This window comes from Pleurodeles waltl, chromosome 7 (genome assembly GCF_031143425.1).
Source record: "Pleurodeles waltl isolate 20211129_DDA chromosome 7, aPleWal1.hap1.20221129, whole genome shotgun sequence".
Taxonomy (NCBI): Eukaryota; Metazoa; Chordata; class Amphibia; order Caudata; family Salamandridae; genus Pleurodeles; species Pleurodeles waltl.
The window spans coordinates 1,144,690,498-1,144,717,185 of record NC_090446.1 but is presented as its reverse complement, the minus strand read 5'-3'; the positions used below and the strand labels follow the sequence as shown (position 1 = coordinate 1,144,717,185).

At 42.7% G+C, this 26,688-nt stretch overlaps 1 protein-coding gene across 1 annotated transcript in view; it reads left to right on the top strand.

The window, feature by feature from the left end:
- QRICH2 (glutamine rich 2) overlaps positions 1-26,688 on the top strand; it is a 479,286-nt gene that overhangs the window by 442,598 nt on the left and 10,000 nt on the right. The window contains exon 20 of the mRNA XM_069201754.1: positions 22,724-22,825. Within this exon, the coding sequence (XP_069057855.1) occupies positions 22,724-22,825 (102 nt within the window). The remainder of the gene's footprint in view (positions 1-22,723; positions 22,826-26,688) is intronic.

The window sequence follows — 26,688 nt, the reverse complement described above, 5'->3', positions numbered from 1 at the left end:
CAAATGTGAGCAGAGAGAAAATATTGATGAATTCCCTGTTCCATATTCTCTCCCTGGCTTCTAAAGGGAACCACCAAGCCAGTGATGACCTCCCGGATAACAAGGGGGGATCTACCCTAACAACCGCCCTTTGTTCGCTCGCACTTGCTAAAGCATCTGTCGCAGGCCCGACTGACCCCTCGACTTCCTGCACCTGAACCTCGCCTTGCCCCTTCGGCGGAGGGTTCGAGCCCTGGCCCCACACCTGCCCGGCGCATGCTCGACTGCTACTAGAGCCCTGGTCGTCCGTGCCCAGACCCGCTAGCGCCTTTGCTGACGCCATGAAGCTGTGCATAGCCTCCATCATCTTACCCAGTCCCACCTGCAACCCCTGCCCCGATGCTCCTGGGGCGGGGACGCAGGACACGTTCATTGCGGGCTGTCCAGTTTGCGACAGCTCAGGACACATGGTCGCAGTCGTGGCGTGACACCCAGCTAATCGGGGCTCCCCACTAGCACCAGCCACCTCTTGTTCCAGAATGTCTGTCTTAGTTCTCCTCGTCCCGCTGTCCTTCTGCGACGCTACCGGGCCTTCCGCTAAATTGCTGTCCGCCGTGCCTTTCTTGGCCCCTTTGAGTTTGTTCCCCTCCGTGGCCCTTGCCGGCCGCTTCCGTTTGGCAGGCGGTACGACATTCTCCCCGCTTAGGAGACAGAGGCCTGAGTCTGACGGCTGCACCTCATTGGTATTCGTCGCTCCGGTGTTTTCCAACTGCTGCTGTGCTCCTTGCTCCGCCACCATCTTCCTTGCCCATTCCAAACCATTCGCCTGCCCCATGGCCATAAATTTCGCCCTGATCTCAGCCTCCTCCTGGTTCTCCTCGGCAGAAAAAAGTGAAGGGGAACCGTGGACATCCATCGTAGCCGATGTGCGTGCGGGTCTGCAAATAAGATAAGACACCTTCATTATCGCGTCCTTGGCGATGCAGCCCTAGCTAGTTGAGCGCTCCCCCCACATTTCCGCTCTCCTTTATTATTTATTTATTATCATTATTATTATTATTATTTTTTATTAATTAAGGCTGCCCTTGCCCGCCAACCATACGCCCCCAGCGCCACTTCAGCGGTGCAGCTCCCTACTTGATCTCCTGACCGCTACCTCAGCCGTCATGTGGAAGCCGAGCGGGTCCAGCGTCCGCCACATCTTACTGTGTTATCCTCAGGCGGGACATGATGGTGGCTACCCCTTGCACGCTAGATCGCATGCCGCAGGGTGCTAGTGAGTGACTGCCCCTTCTCTGTCTGGCCACTCTGACATACCTCCCCCAACCCTGGAAACCTACGTCTACATATGCGTTCTATCTTAAAATGCTCTTTTTTTATTTTATTTTTTTATTTATTATTTCTTGTTTTTTTTTTCTTTTTTAATAAACAATGGCGTGACCGCCTTGTAGCATTCATCAAACACGCTAGCACTTCGCCCGCACATAGCTCCACGCTGTAGCTCTACTAGGTCGCCCTGTGCTGCAGGAATACATATATTCCAGGAGGCAATACACTTTTCTACCGATCAAGTACTAAACCTTCTGCTCCATATCGATACCCAACCCCCCCCAGCGTGATGAATACATGATCGTGAGCCGTAATTCCTTTATTACTATTTATCCTCTTTCTATTTCTTTTTTTTTTTTTTTTTTTTTTTAACATTTCACAACATTCATTACTAATTTTCATTTTTTTTTTTTTTTTACAAAACATTTCGAACATCTTTAAGGGGTGTTGGCTGTATTTGAACACCCGTAAAGGGGAACCTGCTGCACCGAAAGCACGTGACTTTACCCCTGCGCTGCTACACCTTGCGCGCTTCCCCACGCGCGCTTCGGTGCTCCTGGGCCTCGCGCGCACTCTTGCCTAGTGTGGCGCGCCCGACCGGTCCTGCCACGACCACCCCCCAAGAGACGCCTCTGCCGCGCGTCTGCGGGGGATGGGCACGCCACGCAGCAGCTCCTATCCCAGCGGCAAGTTGGGGAGGAGCGCGCAGCTTCATGCCTTGTGAAGCTGTAGTAACCTCAATACTAAAACAAGGCAGGGGTCCAATGGAGATTACTTCAAATAGATCACTGTGTATACTGAATGTGGATTATAAAATACTAACTAAACTACTTGATAGGAGGCTCCTCCCATTAATACCCAAATTAATTCATATTGATCAAAGCACCTCCCTAAATCGTAGGTCACTCTACCAGATAGTGGAGGGTGCTGCCAAAAAAATGGATGCACTTGGACTGCCTAGTAATCGATATTGAGCAATCCTTTGGTGTGCTTTACTGGGAAAACATGTACTAAATACTCAAGAGCTGTGGTATAAGTTCTAACCTGGTTGCCAGGATTTAATTATAGTATGCTATGCCTACAGCAAGAACAAGGCCAGGTGCATCCACTCTCTCCCATACTATTGTCCCCAGCAGTGGAACCCTTGGAAGCGAATGAAAAATGTTCTAGCTTGCACGTTAAGAATTTTCAGTTTTATCAAGGACAAGGAGTGTAGGATTATGCTTCTCTTTCCTTTACTGTCAAAATTCAGCAGCCAATCACATGAAGTAAACAAAAAACATTACCCATGTACCACATTAAGCATTTATCATATGCCCACTCACCAGACAGCAACCCCTATAAGTACAGAAGCCCACCATAGCGTGTCCTCTTTTTTTGTGGAACAGTCTCATAAGTGCAGAAAAACTGCTAGTCACTAACATTCCAAAGAAGTCCAAACATGGATCAGATAACTTTCAAATACTGTCCATCCAGGAAGACCAACATCCCAACAGAAGCAGAGACATGCCACCAACGGGAACTCCAAGGGTGAAGAAGGCATCAATCACCACTCTTTCTGCAGGAACCCAGCAGATTCAGCTTGGTATGAACATTTCAGCCATGTTTCTAGTTGTTTCCTAAAACAAAAGATCACTAAAGAAAAAGGCAATACAGTATGCTGCACAAAATTCTTCACAGGGTGGGAGAATAAATCATCATAATCGTGCATCAATTATATTTGTTATTAACAATATTCATTAACAATTAATGCAATAAAAGGGTGGGCTAATCCTTGCAACTGTGTCCTTAATAGAATAGAAAATTCTTGACGAGTAAGCTAGAAAACTAGCCGGAGGCTCTGATTATGATAGTTCAAAGCTGCAGTACCATCACAGACACTACATCAACAACAGGTTTATGGTAAAAGTTTGAAATGTAGACTCGGTAGACCAATCTGCCACTCTCATGATGTCCTCTAAGCAACAACCTAAGGCATACGATTTGGACGCCAGAGCTCCCCTGGCAGAGTGAGCTCCAAGCACTGAGGTGTCAACACCAAGTTCCGTCAACAACCACCTCATTCACCTGGCTAGAGTACCCACAGATACAGGTTTGAAAGGTTTCTGCAGAGCAATAAGCAGTTGGCCACCAGAATCATGTCTTAGATTGCAAGTGACAGCCTCATAATATTTCAAACATTAAACAACACATAATTGAGAACTGTCTGGAAAGATTCGATAAGTTACTGACCTGGAATTAGTTTTGGTATAGCGAATAATAGTGAATGTCACACCTTCTGGAGAAAAATCTCAGCCTGACAAATCTAGAGCACAAACATCAGATACCGTCTTGCATGAAATTAGGCACAGTAACATAGCCCATTTAGCTGACGTTTGTGTGACAAATACCTGTTTGCTGGCCATCATTCCAGAAACCTGTTAACATCCCAAAATGACACGTACTTGGGTTTAGGAGGGTTGGACATCCGAATACCCCCTCATTACCCTGCAAACCAAAGGATGTCCACTCTCCAGGGTACCATCAATGGGAAGATGACCAGCAGAAATCACAGATCTGAAATTATTCACCATCCTAAATGCCAGACCAGATGACACTAGTTCTGAAATAAATTTGATCACCTTACAGTATTCTTCACCTATGGGATCAGTACCCCATTTGTTACACCAACCACACCATCTCCTCGATGTGGAGGTATAACGCTTGTGGCTACCACTTGCCCATGCCTGTCTAATGAAGTCAGCAGCTTGTTGCAAAATGCCCGGGGTATACCATCTATCCCTGAAGCCATGCAAGATATCAATCTGATCTGACCTGATAGGACTAAGGGATGAGGAAGCCAGTCGGGGTTGAATAGAAGATCTGGTTGGGGAAGTAGAAGGAGCTAGAACTAGGGCTACCAAGAACCAAGGTTGTGTCCTTCAAAAAGGAGTTACATGAATGATCTTTGACCTCTGATGTCTTAGTTTGCATCAAGACTGTGGGAATCATCAGGAATGGGGGAAAAGCATAACCCTGGACTGGGATCAGTCTTGGAGAAATGGATCTGGCGCCTTGGCTTCCGGATCCGGGTGGCAACTGAAAAACCTGACTACCTGATGATTGAGACGTGATGCAAAGAGGTCCACTTTGCATGGGCCCCACAAACTGTGAAGACATAAAAAAAACATAGAAATATTCAGTTTCCAGTCACTGAAATACCATAGGTAACAGGACTTCCAATCTGCTATTGTGTGTTTCTTGCCTGGGAGGTATTCTGCCATGGTGCATAATCGATGGTGTAGACAGAAGCACCAAAATTCCTTGGCAATCTCTGCTAGAAGAAGGGATTTCATTCCCTCTTCCTCAGCTTGTTGACATGTAGAACTCCTTAGATGCTGTCCATAATCAATAATATTCAACAATAAAATTTCTGGGAGGAGAGAATACTGATGGCAAACAAGCCCGCCAGAAGTTGTAAGCAATTGATATGGAGACCCAGGTCCGCTTCTAACCAATGTCCCCCATCAAGAGAGATCCGTATCTCGCTCCCCAGCTCCATCTGCTGGAGTCCGCTTCTATCACCACCTCCGGAGAGTTGTTGAAAATGGTCTTGCCATTACCGGACTCTATGTGCTCCAACCACCATGTTATCATTGTCCTGGCTTTATCCAAAAGTGGTGTTTGTTCCGAGTAAGAGAGGCCCCTCCTCAGATTTTGAATTTTTAGGCCCGTATTTATACTTTTTTTAGCGCCGCATTTGCGCCGCTTTTTGGCGCAAAACGGCGCAAACCTACAAAATACAATGGTAGTTTGCAAGTTTGCGCCGTTTTTGCGTCAAAAAACGACGCAAATGCGGCGCAAAAAAAGTATAAATACGGGCCTTAGTCTCTGAAGAGCTCTGTAAAGAAGGGGTCCCTGAAAGATGGCTTGAATCGATGAGGCCAGGAGACCTACAATCCTGATGACTGACCTCATCAATACAGTCCGCCTGGGCAATGCAGACCTCAATTTTTTCGTGATGTTGTGAATCTTCTGGGAGGGAAGAATCAAGTGTGTGCAAACTGAATCTATCATGAAGCCTGCTGTGGAGGAGACAACAGATTTCTGAGAGATGACTTTAAAGCCCAAGCTCTGAAGGAGCTGGATGGTCCAGAAGAGATGATTCAGGAGTATATGGAGATCTTGAGTCATCAACAGAAAATCATCTAGATACACAATCAGACGGACTCTGCTGGCTCTGAGAGATTCCACCACTGGTCTTATCAGTTTGGTGAAGTACCAGGGGGCCTACGACAGCCCAAGGGGAGAAACATGAATTCCAGGAAATTACCTCGCCAGAGGAACTGAAGGAATCTCCTGTGCAGGGGAAAAATATGGACGGAAAGATAAGCATCCTTCAGTTCCAGTCGGACCATCTAGTTGCCTTCCTGCAGAGTATCTCTGAGCATGTGAATTCCCTCCATTTTGAAATGCCTGTATAAAATCCAGACATTACATTTTTTTAGATTTAGTACCGGACGATAACCACCTCCTTTCTTTTCTACAAGAAAAATGTAACTTATGAAACTCTAGGGGTGGGGTGTGGAATAACATCCTGCCCTTTTGTCTAAAAGAGAATGGATTTCTGAGTTTATAAAAGACTGTTTGCTTTGGTGGATTCAACTGAATTGTAATATCATAAAATTCTACTTTAAGCCTAGAATGGTCTCTAAGATTCAAGGATCTCAGGTAATTTGTCTTCAATTGTTTGGGAATAGACCCACTCTTTCCCCCAAGGTTACATCTGGAAAAGGAATAATTCTCACCAGAATATCCTGTATCTTGGATTGCTCCCTGTTGTCCATGATGGGAACCTCATCGGAAGTGAAACAGCCTCCTCTGGAACAAGTGGGGTAGAAAGTGGAGTCTGTTGTCTCCCCGTACCAGCAACCTCTACCTCAAGGGTAGTAGCCTTGTTGAGAGCCTTGGAAGAAACCCTGGCCTGGTGCGCACCCTCCATAGCGCCTGGCCCTGACAAAAAGGCCTCTCTTGAACAATTTTGTAAGGGGTATCTGACATTTCTCGATAGTGGAGTAAATGGAACAAAATCTAGCAAGTTCTTTGAAAAAAGTTCCTCCAAATAACAGACCTTCCGCTACAGGGCCATCTTGTGAAGTTGCTAAATCATTAAACTTCAGGTCTATTCGCATCAGGCTAGATCTCCGATGCTGAGTAAATGTAGTGCAGTTGGTGTTTCCTATTTGACATATAGCCTTCTGCGCTCAACCAACCAAAACATTAGTATCCACCAGGGAATGGGAATCTTTGGCGTAATAAGCTAATTCAAGAATCTTTGTGTAGGTTCCAGCCATGTCCAGGAGCTTATCCTGGCAATTATGCCATGCTATATTCAGGCTCTTCTTTGGATCCTTTGCATATTTTTTCATGAAAGTGACGATAGTTGTGTCTACTTATGGAGTATCAGCAGCCTTCCTCACTAAATCTGGGTAAGGACATTCCGCTTGCAGGTGGGCGCAAACTTGTTTATCGAAGCACTGACGGAGGTTGTAATGGACATATTTCACAACCTCTGGAGGAGGATTCCAGTTGGAAGCTCTTGGATGAGTGTCCCTGGTCGCCAAAGTAAAAACACGGGGAGGTTTGGAAGGAGCCACATATTTCTTTTTACTGGGACCGAGTCTGTCTGCTTCGTCACTGACATCGGAGTGAGAGGAATCGGACCCTTAATAATTAGAGGATGAAGGACTGTGAGAGAGAGGGGACCCACCCTGGATGTTGTTTGTCAAAGGCCTCTGCATATACATCAGAGTGGGACTTAGCAATGGCTTTGCCTTTACCTTCTGAGGCAGGTTCATCTCCAGGAGTAGGCTGCCAAGGGAGCCAACCTTCCTGGCAAGCATAATCACGTAATTGTCCTGTGAAAAGACCCAGAGCCCAAACAAGGGCATCATTAACTGATTGCTGCATCCTGCAGTCTATGCTTCATCTACATCCATCCCTAGTTACTTGTCTGTATCATCAGGGACGTATTCCCCATAAAGCCCCAGAAGGCTCCAACTGTGCCATTCTTTTAAAATGTAATATTGTGTAGGAAGGAAAAATTCAAGAGAGAAAGAGGGAGTGTCATCCCTGCCAGGCAAATTGGTCTGTCTCAAATAAAATGTGGAGGGAGCTGCCTGGAAATACACTGTAGGCCAAGCATGCGTCAAATAAATATACAACCTTGTGCTCCAAGGCAATCAGGACGTAAGGGGAGCAATATCAAGCCACACATAGTGAAGAACGGGACCATGCGGTATGCAGAATGAACGTGAATCTCCCTCTGACGTACATGGGTCAAAGTAGTATTTTTATAATAAAACAGCTAATGTTCAAAAAAAGGATCCCCACATAAGAGTGAGTATGTTTTTGTGAACATTGGAGACAAAGCGTACCACTTTTGCCGGCAACCTATCTTACTGCAGCCTTGAGAAAAGCACAGAGTGAAAGAAAAGTCCTTTTTAAGAACGTAGTGCTGACCTAGGCGAAGAACAACTAGATGGAGAAAATAAAACAAGACCGCAAATGTGGCTAATGTTACAATAATATATAAAATGCACAGCAGCAGGGCTCGTTTGCTAAAATAACGTGTATAAAATTATAGTTAAAATTGCTACACAACACTCTGAAGCAAGTTTTGCGAACCTTGCATGTATTCTGCAAATGCAACTAGTGGTGCTGATGTAGAGACAGAAAAGGGGGCTGCACTAATCAGGAATGAGACGCGTCCGCTCCTGCTCCACAGGTGCTGAGGTCTGTGGCAAGTGTTAACGACCGCCTAAAGAATGAGCGTCGGAAGGCACAGGGCGAAAAATAAGATGCACTCTGACTTATGCCGCGTTATGTTAATAAATAACCATCTACAAAATTATACAAAGCCATGAAACATACAAGCAATGAAATGCTGCAATACAATGTTCTATGAGAAAAACGAATATCACTCAGTACATAACCCTGAACAAAGTGTTGTGTCAAGGAATATTACAGCACAATCAGAATCTAATATTGTATAAAAGGTACTTCTCCGGCTGCGAAGCAGCAAAGAAAGAGTACACAATATGGTGGCATTGTGTACTTATAGAGAATGCTCTCCTGTGGTTGAGGCATGTGATATATGTGCACTGTGATACATGGGTAATATAGTTTTTTATTTACTTTACTGTATTTGGCTGCTGAATTTTGGTAAAAGCGAAGCTTAATCGGAGCCTCTGGTCCTAACATAGAATTGAGGTTGAGGAGCAACAACCTAGATGATACCTTTGAATAGCACAACTCATGTCTTCTCCCTATATGCGGACAACATGTTGCCGTGTGCTTGTGATTTAAGAGCAAATCTAGCAAAAATAGATGAGATCTTAAAAGATTTCAAGGAGCTATCAGGATTGGCAGTAAATTATGCTAAATTGTGTGTTTTCCCCTATAACAATCCCAACAGCATTACCAAGTTATGCTAGGTGGTAAGGGCTTGTTATTGGAGACATGCTCCTATAAACACCTGGGCATAAATATATATCATACAGAAGCGTACATAATAGAGACCATTCTCCATGGAGCCATAAGGTCTCTGCGATCCCAAGTGACCTTCTGGATGCACTGACAGTGTTTGTGGTGGGTCAGATCTAAAATGGTTACACTCACCCTTTTCATAAATTGGTTTGCCAATGTGTTGTTTATTTTACCAGCATGACTTTTTAAAGAACTGGATTCATTGTTAGGCAAACTGATCTGGGGCTCTGACAGACGGAGAGTAGGTCTAGGGAAACTGAAGTTGACACCCAATAAAAGAGACTCGGGAGCCTCAGATTTCAGGAACTATTACATAGTTTGACAGCTCCAGGGGTGACACACTGGCTGGTTGACAGACATCTTAGTGAAACCGGACTCTAGGATAGGCAGCTGTGCGGAGGGGCTCTGCAGGCAAGTAATTCCCTGGCCCAAAACTTCAATAATGATTTACCCCCCTACTCACCACTGTGCTGGTATTTATGAAGTGCTGCACACTTCCACCACTGCTGTATGCCTTTGTGATCCCGCTTCGAGGGTTATTGACAAATAAGGGGTCACACCAGCTGTGATGTACACCAATGGGAAGGCGTGGGCTTGAAACAGTAGGAGGGCTGTTAACAGGTGGTACCCTTACATCCTTCCCATCTTTGGTAAAAAAAATTGGTGTCTCCTGAGATGCTCATTCCTGGCGCGTGGTAGGAGTCAACTTCAGCAGCACTGGAATTTGGATGTGCTAGAGCCCCTAACAAATGCTATGTTGCAGACGCTATACACAATAGGTAGTGGTTGGTTTATCACATGGCATTATAAATCCTTACTGGAACACACATATGCCTGCAACCCCTCTGGGCCAAGTAGGGAACAACAGTGGGGTGGAGGTTAAATGATCAGGAACGGCAGAGGGCCTTCAAGTACCCACTTCTAGTGTTTCACAATGCTTGGTTTAAATATATATAGTTCAGTATACTGCACAGGACAAACCTCATTACATAAGATCAGTCAAATCTACACCAGTACACACACTATGTGCCCTAGATGTCATATGAAAAAAGTGAAATCCCACCATATCATGTTTGAGTACTGCAAGACAAGGTTACTCGGTGGCAGTACTGATTAACGTGGCATGCACAACAGGACGGGGAAACCTGCAGACTGTAGAGAGCTGCTTATTGGGTGTTTTCCCTAGACCCATGACAACGGGGGTGGGTACCAAATGTATTGACTTAGTCATTTTACTGGCAAAACGGGTCATTACTATGAAATGGAAGTCCCCCTACCCAATACACTGGCTGCCCAGAGAAGAGAAGTTGTGTTTTGGGCTGAATTTGAAAGTAGAAATCTTTGCCGTGAAGAATGCAGTGTGTTGCACAAAGGATCCATATTGGATGTTTGGGGGGGGATTAGTCCGAGTGTTCAAAGAAGCTGATAAAGATGATGGTAGACCACCTTAGACACGCTTAAACCAGTAGATGACAATGTACATTGGGTGTTAATGATTGCTGCCCGAGTGGAGGGCATCTTCCTAGTCTACCAACCGGGGCTGACAGGGAACATGTCCCAGAGATGCACTAAGCATGAGAATAGCTGATGGCCAAACAGAAGGGGCTCTCCCCACCACCCTCTCACCCTATGAGCACTTAAAAAATCTAGAAATCTAGATATAGTAAAAGACGACCATGGTTAAAATGAATTGCAATATGTGAAAATGAATTGCACCTAAGGTGATAGCATAGTAACCATCAGAAATGTAAGGATGGAGTCTCCTGGATTGTTAAGTGGGGAGGTGTTGTAAGTCATTAATTGTGGCCATAGCGCATGCTTTAATGTTTGGGCATGTTAAAGATTCTTTTCATAGTACGGATAAACTGATACAAATGGAGATGATACACTACAATGTCCAATTACTTTGCATCATCTGCATGAACTAGTGGTAATGTGCTTGCTCTGTATCCGTATGAAATTGAATGTTCAATTACTCATTAAAAAGGTTTTTTTGAACAACTAATGACCAAGAAGAGCAGGCTTTACATTTGTTTGATAGAACACAGGATGGCATTTGATGGCATTAACAGGGACCTCTCTGTCCGAAATTGATGGCCTTAGGAATTCCCACATTTTTGATGACCACCATCATCAATATGAACTCTGATAAATAAGCCCGACTGCGTTCAAGCACCTCTGTTATTTAATTTGTATAGTGCAGACTTGGGCGACCTTTAAGTAGTGCTAGGGCGTTTCCACTGCAGCTCAGACCTAGCCACCTGTGCTTCAATATGGTAGCGATATAATGTTGCTGGTTTTCACTCTAGTGAGTCTGTAAACAACCTGGTCACAACCCATGTCATGGTGTTCATCCGAAGGCTAGCAAACATGGAAGCTGGGTCATTGCAGGTTTATGGTGGCCACAGACGCTAGTTATAATTACCTGGGCACATGGTTCTATTAAAGATGTGGTTGCAAGAGCTAGTTAGCTGTGCTGAGAGACAGGTCTGCATCACTAATATATGGTATGAAAAACCTGTATTTAAATCTTCCAAGTCCGAAAATCCTTCCATTATTCATGCATGGGGCTAAGGCACTCATAAAGGAATAGACACAAGGATGTTAGATATGACCCCACACACCTTCTAACATCCCTACTTAACCTACCTCAATCCACTTTACCATTCCAAATCCAAACAAACTTCCATATATAAAACAGGCACTAACCATAAAAACGTTTGAACAGGACCAAACCTATTTCAGCACATATTCTGTGGATGACCTCTGGCTGCATATCCATTCAACTGCCCCAAAATCCAGCCAGTAAACATTTATTAGATTACATTTCATGCTGAGTTCCCTAGAAGACCTAAGGGGTTCTTGGCACATCACCCTGGAAGGCAGAAAATATTGCAGCCTGTGTGGGTACGATCAAGAATCAATGATGGCCAATTTGTGCTTAAGCAAGTACAGGCCTATGTCATCTGCAATAAAGAGGGATGAGTGGTTTTGTCTGACCCTACATCAGCAATCAAAGTTGCTTGACACTTCCATTTAGAAAGACACATGGGCCCATATTTATACTTTTTGACGCACAACTGCGCCAACGCAGTTGTGCGTCAAAATTTTTACCGCCTGCTAACGCCATTCCAAAGCACCATGCGGGTGCCTTATTTATTGAATGACGTTAGCCGGCGCTGCGGACTGGTGTGCGTCAAAAAAAATGACTCACACCAGACAGCACCGGCGTAGGGGAAAATGGAGGTTGGGCGTCAAAAAATGGGGCAAGTCAGGTCTGAGGCAAAATTCAGCCCTCAACCCGATTTGCGCCATTTTTTTGACGCCCAACCCCCATTGAAATGACTCCTGTCTTAGCAAAGACAGAAGTCGTGCCCCCTTGCCCAATGGCCATGCCCAGGGGACTTATGTCCCCTGTGCATGGTCATTGGGCATAGTGGCATGTAGGGGGGCCCAAATCAGTCCCCCTTATGCCCCCCAAAAAATACGGAAAAAAATACTTACCCCAACTTACCTCTACTTCCCTGGGATGGGTCCCTGCATCCTTGGGTGTCCTCCTGGGGTGGGCAAGGGTGGCAGGGGGTGTCCCTGGGGGCATGGGAGGGCACCTCTGGGCTCCTTCTGAGCCCACAGGTCCCTTAACGCCTGCCCTGACCCAGGCGTTAAAAAACGGCGCCCATCAGGCTTGGCGCCGTTTTTTAAGGCCTGCCCCCTCCTGTGCGTCAAAATGACGTCACAGTATAAATATGGGGCACAGGCCTTAAAGTCATTTTTTGGAAGGGAACGCCTACCTTGCATATCATTAACGCAAGGCTGGTTCCCCTTCCAAAAAATTCCGCACATGGTGGAACTTTGACGCCCGCGGGGTCGGACGTCAAAGTATAAATATGGGGCAGGGTTTGCGCCGATTGTGCGTCAAAGATTTTGACGCACATTCGGCGCAAACAGAGTATAAATATGCCCCATGGCCTCATTTACAAGGCCTGTGGCGCAGGTCGGTGCAGCAAATGCCTTGCTGCACCACCCTTCGCTACCGGGAAAGGGCAGAAATGCACCCTATCTACAGGATACAGTGCATTTCTGTCCTTTCCCCCTGCGCTGGTGCACAAATTGCTGCCATGCGCCCAATCAGGCACATTTGCACCATGGTGCAAGGGTGCCTGCGTTGTGGGGATGATTGTTTTTGTGAAGGAAGGCTCACCTTCCTGCCCAAAAACAATCATGAGAGGTGTTTTCCTCTTTCTATTTGTGCTGTAGAATGCAGCACACATAAAAATAGGAAAAAACGGGGAGAAATAAAGATATTTCTCTCTGATGTGTCTCTCTTTTGCCACCCCTGAGGTGGCGTAGGAATCTGATGCATTTCAAGACTTGTAAATTCCTTCGGGTTCCATGGGTGTTGCGTGGGAACACCACAACGGGTCCATATTTACAAGGCCATGAAAGGCCACGCAAGGTGGCTTTGCGTAGCCTTGTAAATATGGGCTGGCACACTGAGCCACCGGAGCGTCAGAAAAAATTACGCTCCAATGGCGCAATGTGCTGCTAGGGCCTTGTAAATGAGGCCTACACTGTCAGAGCCTGTCTTTGTATAAATAGTATATAAGGTTGAGGGGCAACTACGTTGCAGGTTCTTCAAAGTAACCTCCATACTCACCTGCACCTTCTTTGCTGTGCCACAGGGAGCTTGAAAAATATCCTCACACAACACATCAGTAGTCATAACTACTTCTACACAAATGCAAAATTCACAAGCTACAAGTGAGAAGCGATCCCACTATTGCAGTCACCTCCAACCTCTATGTCCTGCATTCAGATATTTTAGATACATCCATACATGGGCTCTTAATTCCAGCTACGTAAAGCAGACCCATACTGCATGGGTGTGTGGTGACCCATGTCAGTCAGGCAGAAGAGCACAGTGATGTTTTGCCTGATTGACATGGGCCCCCACACACCTCAGCTGAACAAAAATTTTGCATGAACCTCACAAAACCACCAGAGCATCAGCATATGTTTGAATCCGGTGTTAATCAATCTTGTCATCTGCCAGCATACATCACCTCACAATCAGACGTTAATGAGACATGGCAGACCATACTTTGAAGAAGTTTAAATATTTTACCACAGTACAATATTCAGTGCTTTAGACCAAAAATGTAGGACAATAACTTCTGCTCCTTAGCAGGAAACAAGGTTCCAATGTCCAATACAACAGCAAAGCAACAATGCAAGAAATGTGCTAAAGACAGAAGAGCAGCTAGAAGAAAGACAATGATCTAGCCAGACAGTGACTACCCCTAGCAAGCAAATTGATTCCTCCATCAAACATTAAAAAAAAAATTATACACACAAGAAGGACTTCTTATGCATAATGCTATCACTGGTGACAACAATACCTTGCTTTGCCTGACTGTGAAGGAATATAGTGAAAACATGTCAGAATAAAACTGATTTGTCAACTTCAGTGTCTTATATTTCTTGTATCTATGAAAAGGAAGAAATTTTTTCAGAAATAATTTATCTTACCTGTGGATAATGCCAGAGTAAATCCTGAGGCTATCATTACTGTCATCATATTTAGCAACATTTCATATCCTCTGAGTCCCCATATACCATGGTATAAGATTCTGAGGATGGGTAGTCCTAGGAACATTGTCTGTTTAATGCCACACCTGAACAAGTGCACATGGGCAGTTGTTAAACTGTGCCAAAGGTCTGGCAAATGTGCAAAAATATATTGTCAATAAGGTGTTAACTAGAGATGCGTCTTGGTTACAAATCGTTTCGACATCTTTTAAAGTGACCTCAGCCTCTCTCTGGCTCCTGCTCCGATACATCCTCTTCAGGTTAGATGACTGGTGCATTACGGCTCTTTATTTACCCAACGGTATTCTATTGCTTAATAATACTACTTTAGGTCTGTAATATGCTGTTGATACCCTAGTCACGTAGTTAGCTGGTAATGATGTCAGAGTTACCTTGAGCAAAAGTTAAATTCTGTTGTTCGCCAAGACAAAATCCAAATCCCATTTACACATAGGCCATGTATACTTGAAGAAGTATCACATTTTTGACATCTTGGGGTACTCTTTGACAATAAACTTAGTTGGAGACCCCTTATCAAATCAAAGAGAAAATCACTGCCCATAGAAGATTCAATCATAATCATGGCTGGTATACACTATTCCCGTGATACCGTATAGTTAGCAAACGTTACTCCACTGCTAACTTATGGATGCCAACCTGGTTTCCAAATTCCCATTTCCAGACTGACTCTTTCAAGGGTCCAATCTAGCCTAGGCTCCTAGAGCTCCAACCAGTAATGATACCATTTAGTTAGCAAACGTTACTCCACTGCTAACTCATGGATGCCAACCTGGTTTCCAGATTCCCATTTCCAGACTGACTCTTTCGATGGTCCAATCTAGCCTACGTTCCTAGAGCTCCAACCAGTAATGGGTGGGAGTGAAGGCAAGGGATTTTTCCCAGGCTGGAAATGACTGATCTTTGTTAGTTGAGACAAGCAATTTGCTCCAAGGGGTTAAAGACCTTTGTTCAATACTGTCCCTCTAGATTCCTCTCTTGTCCATCTAGTGAGTTAGAGAGGGTTCAGAAGCTCTCCAACATAGGATTCCACTTGTAATTATAAACAGTGAACAGCCTTATCTAAATGTGGAATCTTGGACCACTTACAAACGAATTGTTTTTTTAAACAAAGGCCTAGATAAAGATATTTTTAAGGTACATCGAAGTAATGGTCCCTGAAATGTGTCTTATTTTCACAAAATTACTTTTATTATTATGGCGCTATTAACTGAACAGTAAGCCATTGCAAATGAAAGAGCATTTCATCTTCCCCTTTCCTCCTACCTTAGACACTGAAGTTCAGCTACAGGACAAAGAACTAAGCGTGTGCTTAACATCATGGAACTCAACAAGGATAAACATACAATAGAAATGGAGAGGAGCACCCTGGTACACCTGTACCATTAAGCCAACTAGTAGAGCTTTTAGACCCTCAGTCTCAGGGAAAAATAGATATTCCAACCTAGTAAAATACTGAGTTAGCACCACCCATCTTTATGAAATATTGAGCACCTCCACAAAATGTACATCCTAGCCCTTTTCTCTTTTAAGCATCTCTAACAAACGTGTGATGCAGTGGGAAATGGAGATCTGAAGATATCACAAACAATTGATACATGAACCTTTAGTCTACATCTCTATGTGGACCAAACATATAAATGTTTCAAATATCTCTCGACGGGCACTGCCAATCCTTTTCTGGAAGAAGTCCACTAAGCTCTTCTTGCATCTGGTCTAATACCCTAAAGTAGATTTCTGTGTACTTGTAAGCAAGATGTGGTTTATGTTAGAGAACAATCACTGGGGGGCCTTATACATTCTTAGAAGTTGTCCCAGCTTAGTGATCTTTGATTGGTTGGTAAAAGGTCAAGTACCTCAGTTGAAAGTAGTACAGTTTGAGTTTCATTTCCAAACTCCATTTTGAATTCATCAAACCACTTTTTGCATTCCTGTTTGAAGAGGAGTTCCGGGGCCCACATTCCTCCAGCCGCCACTGTACAAAGTACTCCCCTTCTCATGTGGGTGTGAAATCAGTTTCCACATGTTGGGGGAGGGAAAGGATGTGGGGGTTCTGTCTGTGAACTGCATGATCTCATACTTATAGGACAGACATGAAGGGAGTAGCCAAATCAGAGTGATAGAGGAACTGAGTTTTACTAAGCCAGGCCATCTGCCCACTACATATTGATTCATAATGAGCCATTTTTCTCAGTTTCTCTAGCCGGACACAGCAAACATAATTTGCAAGTGCACATCTTGATAGTGTTGTATGAGATCAGGGCACACTAAACCACCCCTTTTCCATGGGACCAGCAGTACTCTTTTGGATACACATGCCTTCTCCTTCCAATTAAACTCCTTTCCTTTAATCAACTCAGCATATTTTGAGTTTTGGTTAATGGGGTGGAGCCTGAAAGTGATTGAAAAACAGACTTGCATTTGTGATATGTTCATTTTCATAACATTAACTCTCCCCAGACAAGAAATATAGAAGCGACCATCTCCTCAAGTCCTTATAGATCTACCTATAGAGCCTCTGCCAATTGACTCTAAACCAAGTTAGATAGTTAAGTTCAAACATAAATATTTCATTATTCTAGACACCCATCAAAAAGGTGAAAAAGATGGTAAACTTACTACTGCATCAAGCAGTATCAATATAAACAAGAACTCTGATTTTTACTCATTAGTTTTAAAACCTTATTTCCTTACAAGACCCGAGGTTTCCATTATGTAATAACCTTTTATTGCTGCCCCAACATGCAGCCCTTTAAAAAACATTACTTTATCATAACTACATCATAAAGCAAAGAATGTTCAAAACAGATGATCATCCAGTGCTCATAGTCCTCTTATTCATTAATTAGCTGCTCCTTAACATAGAAGTACCTTTACCCCACACTGTTTTCTTTGTGGCGTTGCATGTTTATGCTTGTCTTTTTTCCCTTTAAATTTATGGATGGAATTTGAAATGCATTTTCTTTAATTTACAATTTGTAATTTCTATGAGTTTGCGTTTAGGATTAGGTGTTTCAGGTTGTTTTGTAACAGTTCCACCTAATTTCTCAAAATAAAGTGCAGTTCCTTCCAGAGAGCACACTAGCAGGAATTCCCTAATTGGACGCGATCACAGTAACTACAGTTGCTTTCTGAATTTCGCCTATTTAAACGAAGGCAATTCCAGTTGCCTAGTGACGACTAAGGGCAACAGGCTGTATCTTGCTCAAGGCCTGTCTTTGTTTCTCCTTGAACGGATGGCGAGGGGTACTGCTTACCGCGTTTCTTAGCAACCGAGTCACTGGGTCTTTGCTTCCTACAGAGACTAAACGATTGGTTAGTTAAACTTCATTATTTTGACCAAAATTGTATCCTTAGGTTTCAGGAAAGTCTTTTTTCTGTACGGGGGCTCCACCTACTGGTAGGAAATTAGATTTATTGAAAGTGGATGTCTTTCCATTGAGAATAAAGCTTCATTTTAACAGCCTTATGCCCACTTTTCATTTTTTTTAAAGTCATCTTTTTAGGATTGTACTACAATACGTATATTATCTTTATTGCTATTCTAATTTAGATTTTCACTGTCACAAAGGTTGGAAAAACCTAACTCCCAGTTTCAGCCTTTGGGTGACTTTATGGGGGAGTCTCTTAAGAGGTTTTTGGAAGAGAAACTTAGGTCCTCAGTAATAGAGGTGATGGACGCCTCACTAGCCAAGAGAAAGAGGCACCACCTTCAGAGGAATTTATTTTTCTTACTCTGGTGGGGACTCCCCTTCTATCTCGGAACCCAAAAAAGAGGAAAGATTTCTCAAAAGAAGAAACTCTTGGAGAAGGCATGAAACCCCACCTAAAGCGTTGATAGCCTAAGGGCTACAATAGGGAGTGGTGCTCCCAGCAGGGCAAAAGAAAGAGGCCATCTTTACGTGGCATGGAGAAAGGTTGTCCATAGCGACATCACTGGAAAGAGTTACCTTCATGGCAAATAGAGTTGGGGGACACTTTAAATTCTTCTGAGGAGAATATGGATGATGAGGACATGGAATGGGATGAATATGTCTTTCATCCACAAGAAAGCAGTGACCTTTTAGGAGGCTTGGATATGATCTAGAATAAGCCTCCACCTCTACTGGGATAAAAGATCCACTCAGAGGGGAGATGTTTAATAATCCAACTATGATGAAACATCCGCGTAGTGCAGAATGGTGGCCTATGGACCACATATCTAAATATTTAAATATTTGAGTCAGAAAGTCCCTAGATAGGGAGACTCATAAATTACTCTGGGCAGAGTGTCCAAGACCCTCCACAGATAATAAAATCTGTAGCACTCCCAACTTGTACTTGGATCTTATAACTTTCGTGTTTAAATTTGGAAAGGATCCTAGAAAAGGGATCAAAAAGTGTCTCAAACAGTGTCAAGATAAAGTATTTGACATTTTAGGTCCTCTCACTGCATTCTTGATATGGCTGAAAAGGCCAAGCGTAAGAATGGCAGGGTGAATTTGGAATTCTTGAGAGGATGGGCAGAACTCGCCATCTGTTTAGTGAGCAATGCCAATGCAAATCTGATCTCTAAAATACACAAAGCGGTCCTTGTTAACTAGAGAGGATACAGAGGATCCAAAGGGTCTTCTGTTTGGTGAAAGCTTTGTCAAATCATTGGGCAAATATGTTTCTACATTCACTGCCTTCAGTAAAGCTCAAAACAATATGTTTAAAGGTTTTAGCTCAACAGCTGCGTTTGGATGGGCTGGCAGAAGGGGACTGGCTGCCAGCCGAGCTTCATTTAAGTCCCAATACTACAACCAAGATAACAGAATCTACGGTACTTAGGGAAGGGGCTACGGCTCCAATGCCAACTTCTATCCCCAGAGAGGTAGAGACTCAAGGTCACTGGTGGAAGATCAAGGCCTGTGGTCTCAAGGATCCCAAGGTGAGCTGTCTTGGTGCTTCCCAAATAAAGGTCGGGGAAAGGGTAAAGTTCTTTGTCCACAACTGGGACAAAATTACAAGAGATGCGTGGGACCACTATAGCAGGTCCATGCTGGGAAAAATAATGAGGGCATTCATGCATCAAGCGCAAGCTGGGGCAAGGTCACTCTAGCAAGGAACTGCACTGTCATTCCTACAAATCTATGCAGGTTAATAACTGCCCGCCTCCAAACAGTGCTACTGGAAGAGAAAAACAACATAAATTATCTAGTTACCCAAGACACTTCAGTAGTATTCCAGTGTCATGTGTGTGCCCCTGAAAGTTCAAGCTCAGGCAGCTGGATAAAAAAAAATGATCACAGCTGCATAGAGGGCAAATACTTTTCTTTGTGGAAGCACTCAGCATCTGCCCAGTCAAAACACATACTCCTGTCTCCAAAACATGTGGATTCAATCAAAGTCAATATGTAGTGATCTCACATAATTGTCTGGTGAAAGCTGTGATGTAAAGCCAGATCATAAAAAGAATATAAAGCCTGGGAGAAGGAAATCACGCCTGTTGTCGGGAAACAGAAAAATAGGAGATGGTGGGAGGAATTTTTTTTTTTTACGTCTGAGAGTAGGCAAGCTTAGATAAGGCACTGTTTACAAATCTCAGTTTTTGTCCTTATTACTTTTGACTGGAGTAGGCAAAAACACTGTCTGTGCCTAGGTACACGTCCTCAAGGATATCACAGTAAATGTTAGTTCTGCAAATTTCTAAACACTTCATACTCTTATGCTAAGGAATCCAAGGTATAGGAAGCCTGGAAAGCAAGAATGAGGAAAACACTGATTCGGGTTACTTATTTCAGGAGTCAATAAGAAATGTACAGCTTTAATCCCTTTGGTGGGGAGGACGGCTTGGTGCCGCCGTCTGCAACCATTCTTGTGTGCTGAGGACAGCTCCAAGCCTTCCTCACACACGTGGCAGGAAGTACCTCTGCTGCGATCACCAGAGGGATTTCCTTTTGTTATTGTAAGCCTTGGGAGCTGGGAAAGAACTTCCCCAGCACCGAAGGCTGTTTTTTTTTACTACACAGAAAGTGAAAGTAAAATAAAACTATGAACTTTACTTTCACTTACTTCTGTGCTCAGGGGCATATCTCAGCCTCACCAAACACTGATTTGGGGGGGAGGTGTCATTGAACAGGGGATAATCTCTCCCTTTCAATGGTACCGTTCCTCAGGGGATCCCTGCTTGGGGATTTCCGCAAAAGGCTGATACTCAAACAGTGATACACCCACTAGACCCCCTAGGACGAATTTCAAGGCAATGGGAAAATGCTCCACCTAGCTCCAAAGTGTGATTGACCCCCCTGTCCCCCACTGGGCAGATTGAGGCAATTACCTCCAATCTGCCCAAGGTGGGGGACAGAAAGCCCACTCGACCACCTTAGACTATATCGGATGGGGGGGACAAACAGTCTTTCTGCTCTCCCAGGGCAGATTGGAGGTTCTAAACTCCAATCTGCCCCCAAAGGAGACAGAAAGCCCACTCAACACCAGGGATTTTTTTAATAGGGCCATAAATGGATGGGAACAGCCCACCCAAGCATCAGGCCTAGTCCCCACTCACCCATATAACCCTGAGCAGTCTTTCTGTCTCTTGTCTGTAGCAGATTAAAGGTGTCTTCCTCCAATCTGCCCCAGATGGGGTGTGGAAAGCCCACTAGACCACCAAGATTATATTTGAAGGGGGAGGGACCCCCTGGCAATGGGCTAATGTTCACCCCCGCCACCAGGCCCAAATGTCTTTCTGACAATGTGAGGAAAAAGATTTTTTAGTCAACATGTGAGGTTTGGAAGGGATTGTGGGTAAACAACCTGGTGAGAGCCACACAAGTCACCCCTTCCTGGATTCCCCAGGTGTCCAGAGGAACTGTTTTTTATCAGAAGACGTGGGAGCATAGAATAGTCAGATACTTCATATTATAAATCGGATTTTGCTGCTGCTTCTAAACTCCATATCTTGTGCCCATTTCAGAAATAAAAAATGTGATACATATTTTTAAGTCTACATATGTCACCATATGAACTAATCTATACCCCATAAACAATGAAAACACATTTTATAGTGCAGCTCAGTTATTCTTTCTGGGTACCTCAGGTTCTTGGAGAACCTACACACCCTATATATCCCCATAAACAAAAGGGTTTAATGAATGTAATGGTACATTCCTCTTGCATATTCACCATTGTGACAAAAATAAGAAACATTGTCACAATTTGCTGTTTTTTTCCTACTCGTTTTCAATATTTCTTAATTTCAACAGTTATTTTCATTAGGGGCGGGGGGAACCTTGAGAGAGCTACACATGACCCCTTGCTAAATTTGGAATTGTATCTACTTTTCAAAAATATATAGCTTTCCTGGATCACCCAGGGATTTCACACTGGTTTGCACCAAAAGCTCGAAGTAGGTTGAAAGCATACACAACAATGAAAAAGGGGCTAGCTCTTTGAAAAATGCCAAATGTGTGATAAAAAATTAGGTATTTTTATTCAGTTTTGCATATTTCTGTTAACTGGAAAGATTGTGACTTTAGCATTTTTTCCAAAAACACAAATTTAGCTATACCTTGGTTATTTTCTCGGCCCCCGCCAGGAGAATCCACAAACCCTGGGTTCCTTTAGAGTCCCCAGGATGTTGGAAGAAAGAACACAAATTAGGCGTGGATAGCTTATGAGGACAAAAAGTTATAAAGGCCTAAGCCAGAAGGACCCCAAATAGCCAAAAAAAGGCTTAGTACTGGGGCAGTGCCCAGCAACAGAACGGCTCAAATATTTTCTCAACTTAAACAACACGTGTAGAGCTTCTTTTGAACTTAAAGATGTCTCTAATCATGTAATTAACACTCAATAGCCCTTACTCTGCGTAGCAGAGGATAATTCCGTTATGTGTGTCGTCTTCTGTAAACACACATAACTGAATTATGAGTTTGACGGCTAACACCACACTCCTGTACTTCACTCCCCCAGATACATTTCGCCAGGTCACAGCTGCTGAAACCTATTGGGTAATAAGGCCTGGTAATCACCAGGACATGTGAATTTTGGTTATATAAGCAATACAATTCTAATGTAATTCCCCATTGTTGAAGGAAAACTCTGAATTTTGGCTCAGTGGAGTTGGATGTTATCAGGTGCAGGACATTTCAGGCCAAACACAGAGCCAGTGATAATGTGGCCCTAAATAATTGAATTTGAGGTAATAAGAAAGCAATGTAAAACTGATGATCTTTAATATGAAATAATCAATTGTGTTTCACATTCTGAACGGAAGTTTAAATTACTTATTTCTGTCTTTTATGTTAACAAATTATGACAGCTTCTAAGATTCGAGGGAAATCATCTCAATCTTCAATAAAGACAGATGCCAACAACGTGCCAGAGAGACCTCGGAGCGCCAAGTCGTCTTCCAGCACTCATGGTATTTAGTTATTTGTAACTGGGTGGACCATATGGACTATACATCATAATGCTTTTAACTTGGAGGCTGTATATCAGAGAGCCATCAGCAGAGAGAGGGGTTCCTCTGTTGTCAGCACATGTGGTCATGAAATGGGGGAAAGGTCCCTATCGTTGCATGCAAGGACAGGAATTGCAGTTATTATTCTTTTTTGAGCAGGAACAGCAAATCGGGTATGGATTCCTTTGTTTGAAGGGCAACAGGTCAAATACCAAATGGTAATAGGTCTAAACATTTTGATAGAAAAGATTTGTTTGAAGAGAGCAGTTTCCTAAAGATTATAGATGGCAAATTCGGTAAGTTCAAACAGCATCAAAATACATAAAGGTTCCTGAAATGAGAACAAAAACATTGGCCAACATTTGCAAAAATGAAAACAGAAGGGCACTTTTTAAGTGATGAAGCCTATAATTTTGTCATGATCATACTTTGAAACTGTTTGGTCTCCTTTATGGGCTTACAGAGCACGATGGAAAAATATTTACAGAAGGGGGATTGGATATTGGCTTTGTTCAGCAATTGGTAAGGGCTCACAAGTGCATCCCCATTATAAATTTTGGAGGAGACCAATTTAGGGAGTAGATGATAGCCAGCCAAAGAAGAATACAGAGGACATAAAAAGAGAAGTGGTAATGGAGGTGACTTGGTGTGGCCAATGAGATAAGACAGAATTCCCTGCAATGCATGAATTTAAACCAGGTGTATCCAACGTAGGTCAAGAAGGGCTAAAATCATGCATGATTTTTAGGAATTCCATAAAGGATATTTGATACACTGAACCAATGTGGAAATGTGCTAAATAATCCATGGGTGCCCTGAAACCTAACAAAGGTCCATCCCTCCTGGACCCAGCTTTGGATACCCCTATTTAAAAATGATAGCCACAAATTATGACTGCTTTGAGGATAAGCTATTTAACCAGAATTTGTGTGTTTCAATGTTAAATATTTTGAGAAAAGGCATTCTAATTAAGTGTATTCTTTTTAAGAGGTATTTATGTTTGTAGTGTTTTTTGGGGGTTAGATTTTCTGTGCTACAGTGAGGGAACTCCTGAAACGTAGTAAGAGTGCCTTTATTCAGAGACATCTGTGGTTAAAGAGTTGAGTGATATTTCTTCTGTTGTGAGTAGCTAACGTCAAGGAATAGAGTAAGGTCTCGAATTGTGAAGGTAAGATTGCAAGTGTAGATGTAATCATGCCTAGATCTTCTCCTATACCTAGGTTTAATTCTCCACTTCTTTTACTATTCATCATTTCTGAGTATAGTTTCAAGCATAGTTGTGGACTTATGAGTCTCCATCCCTCAGAAGAGGAGGTGGAGTTCCCTACACCTGAATTTACAATTGTAAAGTTACTATTATTAACTTTCCACTTGTTTGTGGCACTGTCCTAATAGAAACATAAGGGGAAATTTAATAAAGTTTATTTTTTATTAAAAATATAAAACAAATATAATGTTAAAAGATTGAAAATAATTTAATACAAATAATATCAGCCTATGACCACTTAGAGAAAATAATCCAACTTACTACTTCTTTAAATTTTTACACTTTCTAATTTGTAAATTTAAATATATCAATTTTTAAACTATTATTCTTGAACAATACTTTAGTATGTTGTTTTTATTTTGTAAATGTATTTAGATATATATTTTTAAATAATATTTTGGAACATTATTTTACAAAAATCACTCACCCTCACATTTTTATTTAATTTCTAACTAACGTTGTTATGCATTATGACTTTACTTAACTTTAATCATTTATAGCCTGTGATAAAATGTTATTTTTTCAATTTTTAGACTACTATTGTGGTTTGGTATGAATCCGCTGACAGCCCCCATTAAGCAAAAGCACACAAAGTCCACTGTCTGACAGCAGGAGCTGTCACACAGCTCCCGCTGTCAGAAAACAGAGTTTTCATCTGAGAGTCTGATTGGGGCTGTAAGTGGGTGCACGAGGGTCTGAGTGGGTGCGTGAGTGTCTGAGTGGGTCTGTGAGTGGGTGTGTTAGGGTCTGAGTATGTGTATGGTTGGGAGAAAGATTGAAAAAGAGAAATTGAGAGAGAGAAAGAGAGTGAGAGGAATATGAATGATATACTTTGAATGAGATATTTCTGGACAAATTGAGAAGAAAAATGTATTTGCCAATTAAAAAGAGTGAGATCACTTTTCAGTATGAACCTTGAACTTTTGAAGTTTAAAAGAAATTAAAGAAGGAAAATGACCATGGGCACACGTGGAGTGGAACCCTCAACTTTCAGTGTGAGGGTCTGTGACCTTAACCTTTAGGCCACCAATGACTCCTTACTGTGATGTTTCTAGACATACCTATGACAGACAACCCACGCTTGTGATTGGTAAGAAACATGGATGTTCTATCACTAGTAAGGTTTACCAGTAAAACAGTAGTAAATAAACAAACACACTGCCAAGCAATACTCGGCTATGACCCTTCAGCCTACTGAGTGACGGCACATGACCTTTACCATTAGGTCAGAAGTGACTCTATTCCACTCTGCTTCCGAAGGTAACTATAACATTCATATCAAACATCTTGCTAGTCTTATTCTTTGAAGTCATTGCATGGAGAGACCATTGCAATGACAATATCTCTCCCTACCTATTCCATCTCACTAATGGGAGAGAGATATATATATATATATATATATATATATATATATATATATATATATATATATATATATATATATATATATATATATATATATATACCTAGCATTGCTCCCACAAGGAGGGAGCTGCTTTAAATAGCAGCCCCCTGCTTGTAGGAGCAATGTTTTCAACTGTTTTCCTGCACACACATTTGTGTGTCCTAAGGTAACTATAATTTGCACCCTCGCGGTGCACTGCTAATTAGCCCAAAGATTACAGCACTCAGGACATCTTTGATAACATGATAGTATCTATGTATTATTTGTAGTAAAAATGTGATGAAAAAACTGTGCATGGTGGGGGCGCGAGTTATAGTTACTTCAATTAACTATAACAGGTGAATTTCCATGCTTTAGTATTTTAAAATGTGAGCCTAACTATAATGTCCCTGTAACCTTTGTTTTTGTAAGTGAATATATATATTTGTTTTGTTTTTTCCACTGAAAAAAACAACAGTTACAGGGATGTTATAGTTAGGAAATAAAATTTTAAAAAACATACGAATTATCTTCAAAAACTAAAAAAACAGAGGTTACAGGGATGCTATAATTATGGTTCACATTTTACTCCACAAAACCATAGGAATTCAGAAGCTATAGTTATCGCAAGTAAGGTAACTATAACTCATGCCGCAAGATAATTATAACTCGCGCCCCCGCCATGCAAAGTTTTCTTCTCAATAATTTTACTGCAAATGTTATAGTGATATTACCAATGCTGTCATCAGTGATGTAATATCTGGGGTAATTAGTAGTGCAAGGAGAGGGCGCAAGTTATTGTTATCTTAGGGCGCGACTTATAGTTACTTGAGATAACCATAACTGCTTAAATTCTGTGGTTTTATGAGAGTAAAATGTGAACCAAACTATAACGTCCCTGTAACGCTTGATTTTCTCAGTGCATTTCTAGGGTTTTTCAATGTTTAGCAATATTTAATTACTTTACATTAATCCAACCACTGCCATGGAAGCCCTTGCCGCCAACCCCCTGTAACCTGCCAACCACGCACGGCCTTTGGACATGCCTGGCAAGTGTTGGCTGCAGGACTTGGTCGCAGGCCAGGCTCTGCGGCCAACCCTCCTTAACCCTACCTAACCCTGTGCCAAGAACGCTCTTCGGCCCCTAAGTCCCCCCCTCCCAGCCTGATTTTG